Source organism: Schistocerca americana, chromosome 10, assembly GCF_021461395.2.
Source record: "Schistocerca americana isolate TAMUIC-IGC-003095 chromosome 10, iqSchAmer2.1, whole genome shotgun sequence".
Classification (NCBI taxonomy): Eukaryota; Metazoa; Arthropoda; class Insecta; order Orthoptera; family Acrididae; genus Schistocerca; species Schistocerca americana.
This window is the reverse complement of record NC_060128.1, coordinates 163,045,166-163,067,192: the sequence shown is the minus strand read 5'-3', so window position 1 is coordinate 163,067,192 and position 22,027 is coordinate 163,045,166. Positions and strand designations below refer to the sequence as shown.

At 38.5% G+C, this 22,027-nt stretch overlaps 1 protein-coding gene across 2 annotated transcripts in view; it reads left to right on the top strand.

Annotated features, from left to right (window-relative positions):
- The window catches only part of LOC124552527 (cleavage and polyadenylation specificity factor subunit 6-like), an 80,458-nt gene extending 58,698 nt beyond the window's left edge, over nucleotides 1-21,760 (top strand). For both annotated transcript variants that reach the window (XM_047126841.1, XM_047126842.1), the window contains 3 exons: nucleotides 7,028-7,257; nucleotides 18,605-18,825; nucleotides 21,490-21,760. In XM_047126841.1, the coding sequence (XP_046982797.1) occupies nucleotides 7,028-7,257; nucleotides 18,605-18,825; nucleotides 21,490-21,502 (464 nt within the window). In that variant the 3' untranslated portion in view covers nucleotides 21,503-21,760. The remainder of the gene's footprint in view (nucleotides 1-7,027; nucleotides 7,258-18,604; nucleotides 18,826-21,489) is intronic.
- Nucleotides 21,761-22,027: the final 267 nt, after the last annotated feature.

Here is a 22,027-nt window from a genome sequence, read left to right as displayed (position 1 = left end):
ATTGTCCATGTTTCACTTCCACACATGGCTACACTCCATACAAATACTTTCAGAAACAACTTCCTGACACTTAAATCTATACTCGATGTTAACAAATTTCTCTTCTTCAGAAACGCTTTCCTTGCCGTTGCCAGTCTACATTTTATATCCTCTCTACTTCGACCATCATCAGTTATTTTGCTCCCCAAATAGCAAAACTCCTTTACTACTTTAAGTGTCTCATTTCCTAATCTAATTCCCTCAGCATCACCCGACTTAATTCGACTACATTCCATTATTCTTGTTTTGCCTTTGTTGATGTTCATCTTACATCCTCCTTTCAAGACCCTGTCCATTCCATTCAACTGCTCTTCCAACTCTTTTGCTGTCTCTTGACAGAATTACAATGTTATCGGCAAACCTCAAAGTTTTTATTTCTTCTCCAAATTTTTCTTTTGTTTCCTTTACTGCTTGCTCAATATACAGATTGAATAACATCGGGGAGAGGCCACAACCCTGTTTCACTCCCTTCCCAACCACTGCTTCCCTTTTGTCCCCCCATGACTCATAACTGCCATCTGGTTTCTGTACAAATTGTAAATAGCCTTTTGCTATTTGTATTTTACCCCTGCCACCTTTAGAATTTGAAAGAGAGTATTCCAGTCAACATTGTCAAAAGCTTTCTCTAAGTCTACAAATGCTAGAAATGTAGGTTTGCCTTTGCTTAATCTTTCTTCTAAGATAAGTCATAAGGTCAGTATTGCCTCACATGTTCCAACATTTCTATGGAATCCAAACTGATCTTTCCCTTGGTCGGCTTCTACCAGTTTTTTCATTCGTCTGTACAGAATTCGCGTTAGTATTTTCCAGCCGTGACTTATTAAACTGATAGTTTGGTAATTTTAACATCTGTCAACACTTGCTTTCTTTGGGATTGGAATTATTATATTCTTCTTGAAGTCTGATGGTATTTCGCCTGTCTCATACATCTTGCTCACCAGATGGTAGAGTTTTGTCAGTAGTTCTAATGGAATGTTGTCTACTCCGGGGGCCTTGTTTCGACTCAGGTCTTTCAGTGCTCTGTCAAACTCTTCACGCAGTATCATATCTCCCATTTCATCTTCATCTATGTCCTCTTCCATTTCCATAATATTGTCCTCAAGTATATCGCACTTGTATAGACCCTCTATTATACTCCTTCCACCTTTCTGCTTTCCCTTCTTTGCTTAGAACTGGGTTTTCATCTGAGCTCTTGATACTCATACAAGTGGTTCTCTTTTCTCCAAAGGTCTCTTTAATTTTCCTTTAGGCAGTATCTATCTTGCCCCTAGTGAGATAAGCCTCTACATCCTTACATTTGTCCTCTAGCCATCCCTGCTTAGCCATTTTGCACTGCCTGTCGATCTCATTTTTGTGACGTTTGTATTCCTTTTTGCCTGCTTCATTTACTGCATTTTTATATTTTCTACTTTCATAAATTAAATTCAATGTTTCTTTTGTTACCCAAAGATTTCTACTAGCCCTCGTCTTTTTACCTACTTGATCCTCTGCTGCCTTCACTACTTCATATCTCAGAGCTACCCATTCTTCTTCTACTGTATTTCTTTCCCCCATTCCTGTCAATTGTTCCCTTATGCTCTCCCTGAAACTCTGTACAACCTCTGGTTTAGTCAGGTTTTCCAGGTCGCATCTCCTTAAATTCCCACTTCTTTGCAGTTTCTTCAGTTTTAATCTACAGCTCATAACCAATAGATTGTGGTCAATCCACATCTGCCCCTGGAAATCTTTTAAAATTTAAAACCTGGTTCCTAAATCTCTGTCTTAATATTATATAATCTATCTGATACCTTCTAGTATCTCCAGGATTCTTCCATGTATACAACCTTCTTTTATGATTCTTGAACCAAGTGTTAGCTATGATTAAGTTACGCTCTGTGCGAAATTCTGCCAGACGGTTTCCTCTTTCAGTTCTTACCTCCAATCCATATTCACCTACTATGTTTCCTTCTCTCCCTTTTCCTACTGACAAATTCCAGTCACCCATGACTATTAAATTTTCATCTCCCTTCACTACCTGAATAATTTCTTTTATCTCATCATACATTTCATCAATTTCTTCATCACCTGCAGAGCTAGTTGGCATATAAATTTGTACTACTGTAGTAGGCATGGGCTTCGTGTCTATCTTGGCCACAATAGTGTGTTCAGTATCCTGTTCGTAGTAGCTTACCCGCACTCCTATTTTTTTTATTCATTATTAAACCTACTCCTGCATTACCCCTATTTGATTGTGTATTTATAACCCTATATTCACCTGACCAAAAGTCTTGTTCCTCCTGCCACCGAACTTCAGTAATTCCCACTATATCTAACTGTAACCTATCCATTTCCCTTTTTAAATTTTCTAACCTACCTGCCTGATTAAGGGATCTGACATTCCACGCCCCAATCCGTAGAACGCCAGTTTTCTTTCTCCTGATAACGACATCTTCTTGAGTAGTCCCCGCGCGGAGATCCGAATGGGGGGACTATTTTACCTCCAGAATATTTTACCCAAGAGGACGTCATCATCATTTAACCATGCAGTAAAGCTGCATGACCGTGGGAAAAATTACGGCTGTAGTTTCCCGTTGCTTTCAGCCATTCGCAGTACCAGCACAGCAAGGCCGTTTTGGTTAGTGTTACAAGGCCAGGTCAGTCAATCATCCAGACTGTTGGCCCCTGCAACTACTGAAAATGCTGCTTGCCCCTCTTCAGGATCCACACATTCGTCTGGCCTCTCAACAAATGCCCCTCTGTTGTGGTTGCACCTACGGTACAGCCATCTGTATCGCTGTGGCATGCAAGCCTCCCCACCAACGGCAAGGTCCATGGTTCATGGCTTGGGGGGGGGGGGGGGGGGCTGCGACAAATACACCATCTCTTTTTACCATTAGGCTATCTTTTTGTCACCTGGAGAAGCATTTGTCTTGCTCTTATACTTAAACTTTGCATCCCCTAGAGCTTTTGTTATTTGTACTGGATGCAGAGTTGCATAACCTACAAGAACACTGTGTGTACCCCCACTAAACCAGCCAGGTAGCTAACTAGATAGCAACCTATGACATGTAGTGCACGCATGACCCATTTAGGGGGACCACACAGTTTTCAAACCTATGGCACAAGTCCAGGAAGTTGCAGTCTTAACTTGTTGCAGAAAGTCTGTCTTCCAGTCCTTCCGCCCGACTCTGAACCTGGAGGCTACAATCAGCCCTGTGGTCAATGCTGCAGAAAGTGAATTTCATTGAAGCCCCGTGAGCAAGACTGGTCTTCTCATCGCTGTCTGTGAGTCAGTGGAATGATCCGAGTATGAACGCAGTGCCCAGATCCAGGCATTGTTTGTTTGAACATGTATGCCATTTCCTTGGTGGGTACCAATGTTCACTGGATGTTTGAAGTGCTGACAATTAATATCAGGCTGCGGGGGGATCAATTTAAGATCCTGATTGCTACCTGGTCACTGTCTCCCTGTGCTGGACACCTAGACCTACTACTGACAAATTGCTCACAGTCAAGTAAATGTGTAGTGGTAGATCCTGCACTTCCATGTAGATGAGACAGGATCCATGGGAAAGGATAGTACTTGGGGAAGATTCAGTACCTCTGGTACATGACACCCAGGAGCTCTCCCAGCATACATATTCTTTGCAGCTTCCAGCCATTTGACAGCAGTCATTGTGATTTCCAGCTGCTTATGAACATCAAACCAACTCGTCCTGAGAGAACAGCAGTCACATTGGGGCTGTGTTGTGACTGGTGTAGTGTTTTACAGAACTGTAGAAAGAGAACTTTTGAATTGACCTGGTGATTCTCTTTGGATTTCTGGTTCTGTTAAGCTAAAAGTGTAGTAGCTGGTCAGTATGCTCTCTTCTGCTTGCAGCCAACTTGCGCACAAGTGTAACAGTTTTCAACTGCAACTAATTCTCCTCTGTATTCTCGCATTCCATAATCACTTTCATCTTAACAGTGTCTGAGGCTTCTAGTAGAGTGGGAGGACTTGGAAATTAGAAGAAAGAATAAAACAGATCTACTGACGAGACTGCCTACAATATGCTTGTCTGACCTCTTCTGGAGTACTGCTGCATGGTTTGGGACCCTTACCAGATAGGATTAATGGACTATATTGAAAAAGTTCAAAGAAGAGCAGCACGTTTTGTATTATCGCAAAATAGGGGAGAAAGTGTCACTGACACAATGCAGGATTTTGGGTGGACATCGTTAAAATGGAGGCATTGTCGTTGTGGCGGAATCTTGTCACGAAATTTCAATCACCAGCTTTCTCCTCCAAATGTGAAAATATTTTGTTGACACCGACCTACATAGGGAGAAAGGATCATCCTAATAAAATAATGGAAATCGGAGCTTGCACGGAAAGTATTGTTCGGTATTGAAATAATAGAGAATTATTGTGAAGGTAGTTCGATGAACCCTCTGCCAGGCATTCAAGTGTGATTCGCAGAGTATGCATGCAGGTGTAGATAATGGAATCAGCTGACTGGCCTTCAGGTCGTGTGGTGTTTTTCTAGCCTTAGGATTGAACAATGCTGTGTATTTTGTTTTGTTTTCGTGTACAGTAAATCACATTTTTGCTCCTTCGGCTTCCATTTTTTTGTACATCTCTCTCCACAGTGGCGGGATGTGCTTATGCATGTAACTGACGGGATTTCATCACCTTTGTACCTCTCTTGTTAATTTTTTGTATCTGACTTTGCGGTGGTAAATTAAAGAGGACTGCAGATGGACTATCAACCTGTTCCACTCCATCTGAAAAGTTGAGCTTCTGGTCATTTTGTTGTTCACCTTTACATTTGCCTCTGTGTCTTTCATTGTCAACTTGACTAACCTCCTTAGCTTGTCATAGATGCTTCATTCTCTTAGTGCTTCATACAATGCTGTCTTGTTAACAGTATCAAAACCTTGCTTAAGCTCGACACAGGAAGTGAAGGTCTATGTCGTATCCATAAAAGTTTTCCATTATTTGTCTGTCAACAAACAAACTGGTCAGAAGTGCCCCTATTTGGCCAGAGACCTCATTGGTATTCTCTGAGAATATTTTTGGCACATTTACTCATGTTTCCATCCTGTTTCTTTTATATAGGGCAAGTACCTCTCTCCTGGCTTCCATATGTCAGAAATTTTCCAGCATGCTTAGTGCGACTAGCACTCCTGAGAGAGCTGATGATGTGGAGATTGATTCCAGAAAGAATTTACACTTAGCAGTGGAGTGTGCACTGTTTTCAAATGTCTGGCCAGATTAAAACTGTCCCTGATAGACACTCAAACCCAAAACGTTGTTCCCCAGTTCCTGCCCATCGCAGGTAGTGTTATTACAGACCTATGGTTAGGTTGTGTTAAAAGTTTATGATCACTTGCTCAGATACAACATGATGTAGGTGTTCTTAAACCTCCATACTTTCCACACATGTGATCAACATTTAGTTATTACTGTTGTAGTTTTCAAATATTGTAATACAAGGCGTATTTCAAAACTAAGGTCCGCTGACCAGTATTTAAATGTTGCTTGGCCTGAATGAAGTTCCACATACGCAGCACTGTCTACTGACTCTTAGGAAGCTACTGCAGTTTTGGTTTGATTCAGTAGTTGTTTACCAGTCTGTGAGAGAAGATCACGATGGCCGAGACAATTGTAGATCCTGCCTGTTGTGAAATGTGCATTGTGATTAGATTTTTACTGGAAAAAGGATCATCACCTGCTGAAATCCATCATGAGTTATGCCTAGTGTATGCACCTGAAGTAATGAGTAACAAACAAGTGAAAAAACACTGTTGGGAATTTCAAGATGCACACACAATTTCACGATGAACAGGAGAGTGCCAGGCCAAGTATTTGGACCAATGACAGTGTTGATAAAGTGCACCAAAAACTTGAAAGGGATCAGTGATTGATGATTAGTGGTCTAGCTAATGAATTCCAGAATGTTGCTTGAACCTAATATTACAGGATTGTGCTATTGCAAACTGTGTGTGAGATGGGTTACAGAAATGCTCACTGATCAGCACAAAGAGCAAAGAACACATATTGCATGACAGTTTTTGGAGTGCTATGGACAAATGGAGACTTTTCCCCATTGTTACAGGCGACCACTATTGGTTCACCCAAGTCAAAAAAGTTTAAGCAATCTCCATTCTAAAATCAGAAACTGTGGGTACTGTTTCTTGGGAGGAAAAGGGCTTTATTTTGATTGATTTAGTGGACCGTGGGTTAACAATTATGCCTGACTTATACTGTGAAATGTAACCAAACTGAGATGCGTGATCCAAAATTGACGCTACGGAAAAATTTGGCTGGCATAATCCTCCTCCATGACAATGCACACCCTCATGTAGCCGCCAAAATCCAAGAGAACTTTCAAGATTTTCATTGGGAACTTTCTGTGCACACTTTGTACAGTCGTGACCTTGCACTAAGGGACTATTTCCTCTTCTTGCATTTGAAAATGGGGCTGGATGGTTCAGTTACCAGGTGCCAGATTTCTATGCAGTGAGGTTAAAGAAGCTGGTGCAGTCTTACAGAAAGTGTCTATATTTGAATGGCATTTATGTGGAAGAGTAAAATAGATCTGTAGTAAAATATTACTGTCAATAAAAGTCTTTCTAGTTTGAATCGAACAGAATGTGTATTAGTAAGCTTGAATCAAACGGAATGAATACCTTGAACCTGGGTCATTGTGCCAATTCATTTCATTAGTAAAGGTCTTCCCAATTAAAAAATTTTCAGGCTCGTGTGTTACTTCTTCTGGTTATTGTAATTAATTGCTTACTTTGTGCTTAGAAATCGTAGGAAGAGGCTGATGATTGACATATCAGTCTTTGTATTATTCTGTTGTTGACAGTTAATTTTGGGTAGCAAAGTGTTTATTTTTCCATGTAAAATATTATTTTCCTTCTGTGTATATACTGTGCTGTTCTTTTGTTGTGCAGCTTATTTCATTCCACTGTATTCTGTTACTGTTATTTTTTACATTTGTGATTATATTTTACGAAACAGTAGCTGAACCAAGGAAAGAGCCAGAGTTGAACAGACAGATACCTCTTTCGAGGGAGCAGAAGGGTGCCATTAATTCGATGGTGGACAGCCTTCTGATAGCACAGGACTCCCTGAAGACTCCTGCAGAGGGTGGGTCAGGCAGCCACGAGAAGCGACCTTCGGAGAAAAGTCAGCGTCAGCACAGTCGATCGAGTCGCCATGCTGAACGGGAAGAGAGACGGAGCTCAAAGGTAGGCTCCATCACTTTACCTCATATTGTTTCATTGTGCAGTTGCATGAAATTACAGTGAAACTGAAAATGATTAATAGTTATCAGTTTTGTAGCAGCTTAACACTCATTTTCCATTGCGTAAACTATTGTAAATTTAGGAGAAGGAAATGGTTATTGATGTCTCATACTGTATAACCCAGCTTTTACGTTGCCTAAATTACCTTGCCTTTTACAACATTTTTTTGTTCCTGTCAAATTTCCAGTGTCCACAATGTTATTTTGCACCTGATTTTGTTATGAAAAAATCGTTTTGGATGAAAAAATGACGTTGGCCATCCAGTACAATCTACAAATATTATGTGGTTAAGTTTCTTGACACCAGAGCACTCTACTCATTGTATTTGAACATGAAAATGTCTAAAAGTTGGTACAATTCGTGCCATATCTCCCGTCACTGCCAAGCTCTACGTGGCATGGTGGCTGATAGGAGTAACTAGGTTTGTTCGAATAATGATATCATGACCAATCACGACCATCTCCAAACTGTCTCTATTATGCAAACACGGTTTCGCGATTGTTGTTGAACCATATTTAGTGTGTTTCAGCGTTTGGCGATTTGTAGTGCTAGTTGACACTGTCATTCTCTTTGTGTTGCGTTTTAGTTAAAACACTGCACTGGATATGTATTGTTTTCGTGCTGAACAAAACATGTTTCGAGAATTTATTCTCATTGTAAAGTTCAGTATTTACTTGTGCATTTTTTGTAATGTTATGCAAACAAACAATGTGAGTGACAGTTTGCGTGTGTGTGGTTTCCCACAAAACTGAGGAGGCACAGTACTTGATAACTTCAAAAAGATGGCTACAGTGTAAGAGCTGCGGAATAATATGAATTCAAACACCACACAAAATACATATCTGCATACTTGCACTTGACAACGAGAAAAAATTCTCAAAATGCTTCATGCTAAGCATGAAAAATACCTAACTAGTGCAGTATTTCATTATTTAAATAATGAATGACAGCTGCAGGCTTTCAAAACCATGGATTATGACCTATGAAACAGTAAACTTTCCACTTCCCAGATAGTTATCAGTTCCAGTTACATCAGTGGTTTTCATTAGATAATTAACCTTTATTAGTTAATAAACAAGTCCCTGGCATGTCTTTTGATGCCTGTTGTGTAAATATACCATACATAAAGTGCGAAAATGCAAGGGGGTTTCCTACAAAGTAACTTTTACAGCTTGGAACATTATTTCCCACATTTTATATTTTCCCGCATTTTACACAATTTTTTGAAGTCCCTTGAAAAGTGTAAAAGTGGGATTTCACTGTATGAAATCTGAAGAAACATTTTTTATCCATTCACTGTGTCTAATTTCGTACTGCATGTACTCTTTCTGTGTTGCGTATAAAATGTTTGGAAATGAAAGTTGTGCTGAGAGTTATCATACATTACTTTGGTTAATAATTTAAGCCGTTAATTTCAGATGTTTATAGATATATTGGAATCATTGTAAGATTTCTGATAATTACCAGGGGTGGATGTATGTTATTTTTTTTCTCACTTTGTAAAGAGGAATGGAAATCGACAAGTATGGAAGCAAAAAAAATTCATTGTTTGGATTGCAACGGAAAGGGGATGATAATGTGCTACACAGGCTGCTATAGCAAGAACAAACACAATCTTTGGAACATAGTACTTCATCGAGCAACATGTAAGGTACAGTGAAATAGAGATTTTGCGTAGCACTGAACACATTGACTGGACAACAGTAATCGAGGTTGCAAAATGGGCTGAGAACTTGCTTATGATCGTTTAGATTGTATTGTTTCTTCGGCGGCTCACCAGAGTGCACCAAGTGGTCAACCCAGATGTGCTCAGGCCTGTGAATTGTACGGATGTGCAATCTCTGAAATTGCACTTGTCGTCTTCATCATCATCATCTTTCATCCCCATTACGGTCGGAGGAAGGCAATGGCAAACCACCTCCACTAGGACCTTGCCTAGTAAGGCGGCGCGGGTCTCCCGCGTCGCTCCCCTACGCTCTGTAAAGAAGTATGGGACTCATCATAATCATGAGTGAAGGTACATCACAGGCAGTCCAGGAAATTGTATCTCTATTTATGCAAGGGCTTAAGACGTTAGTGTTCACTGTACTCAATTTCTCGAGGGCTCTCTGCCTTCAAATGCCAGTAAGTGGCTAATCCTCTTAGTTGCTTAGACATCTTATTTTGTACCTCAGTAGAAAAGTTAGAAGCATTGATGAAACAATAAAATACTTCAGGTTTCATGTACATCTTTGTGCTGGAAACCTTTTTAGATATCTTTTAATGATTCCGTATAACTGTCGTAGTTCATACCATCTTAGAAAGAAGAGCAGAATAACAATATTAAGATTAAAGGGTTTTGAAAGACAATTATGTAAATCTTCTCTGCGTCTTTCACTCAGTCTGTAAGGTAATTTTATGTAGGATTAGAAGGATGTATAATTTAATAGCATACACGTTTGAGCACACATCAGTAGTAATTTAGAGTATGTTATTAAGGGGGGATGGATTGCACAGGATAGATCTGCAGTGAAGTAGTAAATGCATCTGTTCAAATTTTGTGTATGCAAAATTGTTATTTTGTAAATTCAATTTCTTGAGACAACTGGATGGTTTTTGACCACAGTAAAGAATTACTGATTGTGATTCCAGCTGAGTGCCCTAAACATTTTTGCTGTGTTACCATCAGTAACCAGGGTACTAAGTAAGAGGTTTTTGTACAAGGTTATGAGCACTTGTGGTATCCTAAATAACTTCAGACACTGGGTACGATGAATTCCTTGCAGTAGTGTTCTGCACTGGTCTGTTAATTTTTTAGCCGGCCGAAGTGGCCGTGCGGTTAAAGGCGCTGCAGTGTGGAACCGCAAGACCGCTACGATCGCAGGTTCGAATCCTGCCTCGGGCATGGATGTTTGTGATGTCCTTAGGTTAGTTAGGTTTAACTAGTTCTAAGTTCTAGGGGACTAATGACCTCAGCAGTTGAGTCCCATAGTGCTCAGAGCCATTTGACCCATTTGTTAATTTTTTATTTAGTAAACTGAAGTAATAAGTGTATTAATATATTATGATCATCCTGAGCAAAATTATGCATGAGAATGCTCGGAATGCAACTGCACAGTATTACTACAGGAAGGAAGATGTTCTTTTGCTTATCTAAACACATCATATGTCGATACTACTCTGGTATTGGAGCTCCATAAATTGTTGATCTATGGATCAAGTGTTTGCTCTTAAGGGGACAAATGTGGTGTGTGTTCTCAGTCACACTGTTTGCCAGATCTTTCCATACAAGAGCCACTGACGGCACAGTTTTGGCCACTCAAAGTGATAAAAGAATTTTATTTATTTATGGCTTTCTGAAAGCTGCTGTGTGTCATTACGGATCATGCGATAATTTGAATTTCCTCTATATAATTTAACATTCTTTTAAAAAATTATTGGCTCAAATGATGTCACGAAACATGACACAAAAAGACACAATGATTGACCCATACACTAGCAAGAAGATTAAATTACTAAAGTATTTCTTGACTTACGTGAAACATAAGACTTCCAAACCAAAGTGAAATTTGTGACGGTCTCTTCTTCTTTCTTTCGTTCTTTCTTTCTCGCACAAATAAACATGCAGATCTTCAAACAAAAATTGGCAACTTATTTTAAATGTACATATAAACTGCAGAACAGTAATAACGTATGACTAAAATGTCAGTCAGTCAAAATTGGAATCAGTGAGCTCCTACAAGTACCAGGGCATGACAGTTCGTTGGGATGTCAAATGGTTTGATCACATAGGCTCAGTTGTAGGTAAAACAACGGCAGACTTTTGTTCAGTTGTAGGAAACCATGAAGAGGCAGCCACTCTACAAAGGAGATTGCTTACAAATCACTTGTACATTTGAGAACATTGACAAGATCTTGGTACCTGTACCATATAGAACCAACAAAGGATATTTAATGTATATGAAAACATGCAGTACAAACAACAACATGTCAGTAGTAGACTTGCTGCAAAACTTTGAACTAGCAGCCACTCTTAACAAGGGAACTATCCAATATGATGTGTTGAAACCTGACCAGAAATTTTTTGTACAGGAAGAATACACTGAAAGAAACACAAGGACAGAATTTTAGTTGCAAATACTCACTGCAAGTTTTTTTTTTTTTTTTTTTTAAATTGTTAAATTCATAGGTTGGCAGGTGGCTGAAGGAATGTACGTTTCTGCAGTAGCTGCAGCAGACTGCATGTGCAACACAATGTGTGCATAGCCTTTGTTGACTGCAAATTGGTAAACAGATAACATGCAACAATGTAGTCATAATTTGTAAGGTAAATTCCAGTTTCTGTAGACATGTTTTTTTAACAACTGTTTGCTGGAATTAGCAATTTATTTTTACCTTCCATAATCAGTAGCAGTTGTCTTTTTGCGGTATCACTAAGTGTTAACAATGGAGGTTCGACTGAATTAATTTTCTGTGTGTTTTCATGATATATGCTAGCTAGTAGAATTTGCCTTTACAAAGGTTTGAGAGTTCACAGTAATCTGAAATCCAGTTAATGTTTTCAACTGGGTGAAGATGAAAACACGAAGAATGTGGTATGCACTCGAAATCATCTATTTCTTCTGAAGACTTACATATGTGCTATTTATTACTTAATTTCATGTACATGTATTTGTATGATGCTGATGTTGCGTTAGAAACTGTGGCAACATTAGAAGGAACAGGAAATAGTTGATGACTGCGAATTGTAGTTTGGACTGTGATTGTCGTGCTAATTAAAGTCCAGATCAAAACACAATGCCTTCCTAACCCAAAGAAAACAAGCACGATAATAGCTTTCAGTATCAAAGAAAAGGCTGTCAGGTTTTTTGTTAACTGAAGGAGGGAGAGAAAACGGCTAAAGTTGAGCAGTCTGTGAAGCTGGTTCCGTTTTGTAAAATCTGAACATGAATTACTGAAGTGGATCAAAGATTTATTAGAAAGTTTATTTCAGGTAAATGTTTAGAGAAGATGCTGTCAATAGGTAATACTATAGAGAAATTCTTAGCTGATGTAGAGACAGAGCTTCTAGTAAACCCCAAAAATGCTGTGTACAAAGCCAGGTAGTCTGGTTTTGTGTGAGAACTTTGTCACTTCACGTGAAAGACAGACAAAGTTGCTTGTGCAGTTGGTGGCTCATTAAAAGCAGGACTTTTTAGTTGCAAAAACCTTGTAATCGATGTGCCAAAATCTGGAAAAATGAATGAGAATAATTTTCAATATTACATCCAAAACATCATCTTAACAGCTGCAGCAAATAATTCATCACTTTTGTTGTGCTCTCTGCCTGGAAATAACATCACATATGTCTGTAGAAAACGATGAAAGGTCACTCTTGATAAAGAAAGAAGAAAGGGGGGGGGGGGGAATACCAGTACTGCCGATAGGCACAAATAAAACTAATGTTAGCTTTTGGAACTATTCGTACCTCAGGGAGGAGATAGGGATGTGTTGGCGAAGGTAAGAAAAAACTAACAGGTCAAACAAATCCTAGGATGAGAGGGAGCCGCAAGTAATGAGGTAGAGGGGAGACAAAGATGTAGGGGGCCACAGTCTCTCACAGGTGTTGGAATGTGACTGACTTGCCCTCCTGTTTGTAGTTCCATACTTTCCTCAAGTGAATTTTCCTTGTTAGAGAATCTATGTTGCTAAACAGCTAATCTGGTGCATGGTCACACAGTCCCAGCTGCAGGTTGCATACCTAACGGCTTCTAGGAGCAACAAAAATTTGATTGTCAGTATTCCGTAGAGTTATTGACCAAATCTACAAATTTGAAATGCTGTCATAACCTCATATTTTTCAATCTGCATTCTAACGCGGCCTTCACCTGGCAACGATGTGAGGAGTTACCTGAAATGACATGTGGTTTGGATTCCACATTAAACTGTAGGTCCCCTTTTCCTGTTTGGAAAAGAGGTAGGTTAAGGACACAAGAGTTGCGGAAGTGGCAACCAATCAAAAGGCTTGCACCAGACATCTGACCCACAAAAATAACAATAATAATATTTTTCTCACTAACATGGTTAATCTCAAATTTTCAGCCTGAAGTTTCCATTGTTTGGTTTAACACATGAACTCATTTGTAAAGTATTTGCACACTTGGAGCTGTTGCATACATGGGAGATCAGATTCTTTACAGAACTGAACGTGAGTGGTTTGCTGGTCAGTACCAAAGTTAGCACTTTATACGATGCAACATAACTTAAAAAAATACTTTCAATATTATGAAATGGATAGATTGCTACTCACCATATAGCAGAGATTTTAAGTCACAGACAGGCACAACAGAAAGAATGCTAAACACACAAGTTTTCGGCCAGGAGGCCTTATTCTGAAAAGATAACATACAAGTACATATTCACACAAACGCAGCTCACACGTGTGACCACTGTCTCTGGCTGCCGAAGCAGACGATGAGCAACTGGATATGATGGGAAAAGCAATTTGGTTGATGAGCAACTGGATATGATGGAAGAAGCAATTTGGTTCGTGCGGTGGTGGGGTGAAGAGGAGACTGGGAGGGGAGGCATAACAGAGTAGGGGTGGGGGGCAGTAAAATGCTGCTTGTGTGAGTGTACAGGGATGATGTGGGAAGAGGGTAAGGCAGCTAGGTGCAGTCGGGAGGTTAGAGAAATGACCTTTGGGGGGCGGGGAGGGGGGGGGGGGGGAGTGGAGGAGGAAGACAAAAAGACGGTGGGTGTGTTGGTCAAATAGAAGGCTGTGTAGTGGACAATGACTAACAAAGATGGAAATATGGAGGCCAGGAAGATTACGGGAATGTAGGATAAATTGCAGAGATAGTTCCTAACTGTGCAGTTCAGGAAACGTGGTGTTGGTAGTAAGCATTCAGATGGAATAATCTGTGAAGCAGTCATTAAAATGAAGACAGTTGTGTTGGGTAGCATGCTCAGCAACTGGATGGTCCAGCTGTTTCTTGGCCACAATTTGTTGTTGGAAATTCATGTGGACAGCATGCTTGTTGGCTGTCACGCCCACGTAGAACGAAGCACAGTGATTATGACTTATCTCGTAGATCACGTGACTGGTTTCACAGGTAGTCCTGACTTTGATGAGATAGATGATGGGTGTGACTGGACTGGAGTAGGTTGTGGTGGGAGGACACATGAGACAGATCTCGCATCTAGGTCTATTACAGGGCTGTGAGCCATGAGGCAAGGGGTTGGGAGCAGGGTTTGTGTAGGTATGGACAAAAATGGGCGTCAGAATACGACTGTGGGAGGTTTGGGGAGGATAGTGGATAGGATGTTATTCATTCCAGGGCATGGAGAAAGGTACTGGAAACCCTGGCAGAGAATGTGATTCAATTGCTCCCATCTTGGATGGTGCTGAATCACAAGGGGAATGCTCCTCTGTGGCCAGATGGTGGGATGTTGAGAGATGGTGATGACTGAAGAGATAAGGCATGCGCGATCTGTTTTTGTACAAGGTTGGGAAGGTAATTATGGTCTGTGAAGGCCTCAGTGAGACCCTTGTTATATTTCAAAATTGACTGCTGATCACTACAGATGCAATGGCCACGGGTGGCTAGGCTGTATGGAAGGGACTTTTTGGTATGGAATGGGTGACAGCTGTTAAAGTAGAGGTATTGCTGGTGGTTTGATATAGACAGAGGTACTGTTGTAGCCATCTTTGAGGTGTAGGTCAACATCAAGTAGGTGGATTGTTGGGTTGAGGAGTAGCAGGTGAATCAAATGGGGGAGAAGGTGTTGAGATTGTGGAGGAATGTGGGTAGGGTGTCCTCGTTATTTCATCTTGAATTTTCCATTATTCATAAATACTTTGTTAGAAATAAATTGAAATGAAAATAACTAATTAATAAAACAAAATTCGTAAAATTTATTTCTTCATTTTTGTTTTATGAACTACTTTATTACTGATGAACTTTGATTTTTCAGTGTCTTTGTGGTTATGTTACATAAACTGACATTTTTAGTGTTACTTAATTAGAGCAAAGAATTTGAAAACCTCATGTAGAGGGTGCTCAGGTTACTCCAACCTTCTTTCCACACTCAAAGGAGCAGGTTTTGGAAAACAACAAAAAATAATTACTTAAAGAAGAGTGTAAGTGTAAATTAGCACCAGTAAAAGTAACCATTAAACATTAAAACAGCCGAAAAGTAGATGGATACACAAACAAAAGGTTGAGTTGCAGGTTATTTGTATTATTATTGTAAGAACTCCAATCAAAATTTTTTGTTATTTTACAAATTAGTACCTCATTGCTTTGATGTTAAACTGACAGATTAGTTTTTATCTCTGTTGTGGTGAGATAATTATTCACTCAGAGTAAGGTAGTACTAACAGTTTATTAACTGTACATGTAAAGGCCACTGTAAACAAACTTGTTTGTCCAATGAGCCCTTGTCTAGCTGCAGATGTGTCAAACTTGTACATGTACAAACAAAGTTTGTCAGCTTAACCCCACTTTCGAGAAGACACTGTTAGTGTTCATATTTTGACAGTAGTGAGAATGGCCATAGATGCAGACAAAGCAGTCTGGACATTGACTTTGGTATTGCATTTAAAGGCAGAGAAGTAAACAAGATGCTGGTCCATGTAATGGCTGAAAATGAGAGATTTACCCATGAAAATCAGCTAAAGAAAATATTGCTCTCAGAACCTGATCACATCAGCTTTCTGCAGGTGGACAGTGAAATGTTTAACTTGTTCAGAGTTACTTCACCCTCACATTGAAAATAATACACATGTATGTGAAAATTTATTCTCTTGTACTTGCTCATGTAATGAAATTTCTTCAAAATACCATAATGTAGCCCGCATGGTCTGAGGGTGAACTAGAGAATTTAGATTTCTTTCATTTCGTTGCACTCCTGCTTGTATGTTAAGCATAAAATAGTGATTTTGTTCATAACCTCTTCCTGCGTAATACATGGCTGGATAAAATGTGATTTGTCTACCATTTTGGTAATTGTGCTATTTTGTTTTTGAACTTGATTGTAGTTTTCATAGTTGTGGAAACTCGTCATACAGGGTGATAAATTGTAATAAAACCATTATTCGCTAAACACGTGTGGCAAAACATTGACATAAACAATGTCCACCATCTTGTCAAACTTTCTGTCAATTGGAACTTTTTGTACACACGTCAAACACGATCTATGCTTGACAAACCCATCAAACAACATCGTACACGATCAAGTATTTGACAAGCATAGTTAAATTTGACAAAATGTTTGACCGTTTACAGGGCACTTAAGAGCACAGCAGGCTGGACATTCACACGACAACAAAATGTTGAATTTTAGTGCAGGTAATAAATAAGCAACTGAAAGTATTAATAATAGGACATTACAGACTGGCCCACATACATTCTTTTCCTACTTCAAATTCTTTAAGTTCAGTGCTTGGAAACTAATTTCGTAAAGCATTAAGATCCAGCTCTCAAAACCACATGATAAAGTTGACTTCAAAAACTTGTGAGCATCAAATATAAACAAAAAATCTAGCTGTTTAACACAGCTGTCTGTAGCTGTGTGTGTAGGATCTGGTATTGTAATTGCATGGTTACTGGTTACTGCAAGGTTGCTGGTTTGGTTCTTGCTAGATGTAACATTTTTTACATTTATTTGAATTCAGTATTTATTACGAGATTAAGTTGCTAAGTAACAAAAAAAATAGATTTTTCTTTACTAATTGTATGAAAATGCGAGATTTATAATAAATTAAAATTTCGTGTAAAGCTACAAAACATTGGATTGAAACTAAAACATGTATTCTGTCTCTAGAAGTTTTGAATAAATTCAAAAACTGTATTGAAAAGTGTTATTTACATTTTCCATATAACAAAAAGTGCATCATACTACTTTACGAAATTAATGTCCTGGCTCTCATCTTCAGATCCAACAAACATGAATAAAATCAAAGATTGCCAATCTTTAAGGTCTCCTTAGATCAAAACTGAGGTTTGCATATTTTTAGTGTGTTAATTGTTCTCTAGTCGCATTACGGGCATTTCACAGGGTGAGTTAGGTGCTCTAATGACAAATTTCCTTTCCATCCTTTCCCAATCCAACCTTGTCATTGGAGTCATCATCATCATCATCAGTTTTTTGTTATATTAGCAGATCATTTGTGTCTCCATAATCTGTGATCCATGCACCCTCCTTAATGCTGCGTATGTACTGCCGTCCATCATATCATCCAGAATTTGAAATCTCTTCCTTCCTTGCCTCCTCTTCCCTTCCACATACCCCTCTAAGACTGTTTTTATAAGCCATTCCTTCTTATGTCCTTATAAAATGCCCTTTTCGCCACTGCTATTGTGGTTTTAATTTCTGTTCTACTCTTCCATTTGGTTTATATCCAACTTCAGAGGTGTTCTCATATTTCTCCATTCAACATTGTCTTTATCCTTTTATTTCCTCCTTTTGTTTTCTTTGTGTTGACTTTCAGTGCATAAATCTTTCCTTTAGTTTCAGTGGCATCCATTATATTTTGTAATTCTTTTTCATCTGTTGCTAAAAGGTTCATCCTCTCTGCGAACATCAAACATCATGTTCTTCTTCCTCGATTATTATCCTCTTGTCACCTCGTGGGCAAGTGGTCAGTCATATTTTAGGTATGGATTGAAAAGGCTAGGAGACTGACAGCAGTTTTGTTTTGCTTCTTTCCCTAGTTTTATCCAGTAAAGATATTTCAGCATGAAAAGTAAACCCAATGTGAACTCATTGCTGTAAGGAACCTTAAATAGTTTCAAGCTATATTTGCTTCAAGATGGATTTCATTAATTCATTTATATAAATATGAGTTAAAAGTCAAATTTTGAAATAAACGTAACATCCTCTAACATTAAATCAGCTTTTATGCAATGTTACTCATAGAAATTTAAAGTTAAGCTAATGTTTGCATACACTATAGTGATCTATTTGTTCCTTCTTTATAAATTTGCTTTTATTTCTTTGGCAAACTTGTTTTTTCAGTTGATTGTGTATTAGAACAATTATTTCACAGGCTAGAAAGTAACATTCCATTGTCCTCTTCTTTTCTCAATCTGGTTAAGCTGTGTTACATATTATGTTATTAATACACATCCTACTCTTGCACTGTGCTAATAAGTTTTCATCGATAATTTGAAGAAAACTCTAGTTAATATTCATCGTTCTGCTCTCTGTACTGAGGCAGTTAAAGCCAAATCACAGTTGTTTGGCTACCGTGTAGACAAAATATACATTTCAAACTGGTTCTCAAATTCAGTAACAGCCATCCAGTACATTTGTGAACTATCTGAAGGAACGTGAACGCGAGAGAGAGCGGAAACGTGAGAGTCGACGGTCGAGTCGCCGTCGGTCTTCACGACATGGTGATGAGCTGCCGTCCGACTGGAAAGAATTTCATGCCGGCGGATACCGGATTGACGAGATGCGGAGACTAAAGCTGAAGTTGGAGCGCACCAAAGTGACGGGAGCCCCGGCAGGTTCTCGTGACCATCACAGCCGGCGCCGCCGATCGAGGTGAGTTCTTAGTTTTATGGTGTGTCTTTCTGTTAAGTGTTTAGATTTTCTGTTAAGGTGTGATAGTTATTGTCATATGTTGGGCTACATTACTGCTAGTCACACAGATCATTTTATTTGCTTTCAACATTTCCTCCATTTGAAGTACAAATGAGGAGCTGCTAACAAACTGAATTATCATTTGATAATTTACTACCTCTGCCAGGTGAATATGACTGCATCAGAAAAATGTCCAGTGTCAGAAATCTATACATGGCATGTTTCTCATAAAGAAGTTTGTGTCTCTTTTTGTAATAATATGATGGAAACACGAGGGAATTGTACTGCATTTTTTTTTTTTAATCCTAGAGGACAGAGATTCCGTTTTTGTACTGTGTAACGGTCTGGGGCAAGAGGTTGTCACTTCTATTTTATTGTTACAATCTGTTAACTTTGTTGCTTCCCAAAGCCTAGAGTATTTGTTATGTTCTGCACATACTTGATCATGTGTTACACTGGTATCTGCAGGGACCAATGTACTGCACTATTGTACACACTTAGGAAGAATACATTTTTGTGAAGGAGAATAGTTACATTTCTTATTCATGCTTCATTGGTATATATTTGGCCTTTACCACATAGACCAAATGTCTGGTTTATGCTACAGGCTGTAGATAAATATTTACTTGAGTCATCAGGATGTGGGAAGATAGCCTTTTTGTGTTTTCACAGATTCTTCGCAGGTAATTTATATGGTGATTAAGGTATCGTGGCGTGTTTTTTAATGTGTGTATGGGATCACTTTCCACTTCTTGTATAGTATCAGGACGAGCTTGAAGACTATAGCAGTTAAATAATATACTTCTTTAACTTTTCTCATTTGTGTTTGAGATGACAATACTTTCATTAGACAGCTGTAATGGTGGTTCAGTTTATGCCACAAGTGGAATAAATTGGACATCAAATATGTATACCATGTAATTTCCTTACCTTTTGGTTACAGTCAATTTATGTTTGCAAAATTTTCTTTCAATTTCATTGTGTATACTCTTCAACATGGATATCATTTTGAAAAATATTTTGATTATGTTAATGATTTTGGTGTATGGTATTTAGTTATCAGTTGAATATGGGAAAAGAATTTTAAAATTTGCTGGTACTGGTATTTGCACCATTTCAACTTCATGAATACCTAAATATCGTAACTAATTTTTTATTTGACTATCCAGCATTAGCTATTCATAGTGCTTGGACTCTATAGTTACCACTTGAAGAAAAGCTAAGAAATACAAACTTCAGACCTAACAAGTTGAAGATAAGGAAAAGCACAGTTTGCTGTAAAATGAATGGGTTTCAGATTTGGCGTGAATTTAATTTTTGAAATAGGAAGTTCCATCTTTAAAGCAGAGAGATGGAGGAAGGGGCATTGAAAGCCAGAAGTAAAGGAAAGATTAGATTCCCTGGCACTTTGAATGTAGCAAGGGAGAACAATGTTTTCTGCTTTTCATCCCCCCCCTCCTCCCCCCAAGACTTGCCTGTCGAAAATTTTTTACCTCTGTATCATCAGAGGCGAGTACTGAATACTTTTTTAAACTTTAGCCCATTTTGATTCTTGTGCAATTGGAAATGGTTTAACTGATTTCCCAGTACACAAGTTGTTGAGCCAAATGAAGTAAGAGTTATCGTGTATCTTTCTATAACAGTATCAAAGAGAAACAACTTTTCCTCCAACCTGCTCTCACCCCCCCACCACTCCCCTCTCTATTGATATGTGGACAAAGGAATTAGAAATAATGTATCTAAGACATTGAACAAATAGTAGAACTCTTGCGATTCTAAAATGTACAGATTTCTATGGGAATCATTCATTTTTTATATCTGATATAATTCATTAAGTCTGAAGTTATACTGTCATTTGATTTACTGTAGGGTTATCAGTTTTGTGCTGTAACAAACTACTAAAAGGAAGGGAAATAAAGTAGATGGTAATCATCATACTTGAAAAGATGAACACTCAAAAATGAGCATATAACTGTTTGTTGTAATTTTAATGGGTCACATTTACTTCATCTTGATGTCCACAAAGAGGTTATGCGAACAGCGATTCGTGTGTTCACTTGAGGGAGAGTATGAGGTGACTCTCATTATCAAAAAGATATGAACACAACTTTAGGTGTGTCCTTCGTTGAGAATGGGGTAGCTGAGCTTTCCTGTTGTTCCCTTTGTGTTAAAATGTTAAGTTACTCTCCTTTTCCAGTTCCCCTATCATGCTAATGGCATCAGCAAGACTATTTCTCCTGTGGAGATGGATTTGTTAATCTCTTTCTGCCTGAAGCAGCACGCACCAAAGGAAGGAACACGCTTGGTATCAAGGAATTGTAACACATTTTCTTTAACATTAAATGAAGCTTAGTGGTTGTTGCCTTTTATTTGTGTCAGTATTTTATATAAATCATGAACTATTTCTTTAATCCTTCATAGACAGTTTGAGGCAACTATATTTTCCTTTAATTTGTTTATAATTAGTTTCTTGATTTCATAAAACACAATATTTTGTAGGATTATTTTGTTTCTGGTGAAATAATGATGATGGTGTGTGTGTGTGTGTTTGTGTATGTGTGTGTGCATAACATAGCTATTTGAACTGTGAAACTGTAACCAATGTATATTGGTTGATGCTTTTAGCGTTGAACGATAAACGAGGCAAGTGCACGAGAGCAGCTGTGCTGTTCGAGAGACAAAGAGAGAAAGCATATCATTTCTGAGCTCCGATGTCCGATTCTAGTCTCGGGGGTCTCAGAAGATTCTGTACACGGACCACCAGCACTGGCATGCTGCAGGAGATTGCTTTTCCACAAATGGAAACACTGATTTTTTTGTTGAGAGTTACAGACACACTTATTGACAATCTATTGTAAAAATAAAGAAAAATAAATTTTTATACTTTTTGTTATAAGTTCGTCTTGCATTGTATGTAATTATTGCTATAACATATACCCTTGATATGACAAAGTTAAAAAACAAAAACAAAACAGTTTGATAATGTACATAAGTCTGCTAGACTCAAGTTTTACCCTTTGATTACAGGTATATTAGATTAGGCAATATCATTTATTGTTTCACACAAGTAGTTGATTAGTCTGCATAAAACACGTGGGGTATAAATTTTTTCAGTTGTGTTGTTCCAGATTGGCAGTCTTCTCTTGATTTCATTTGCTTTGTC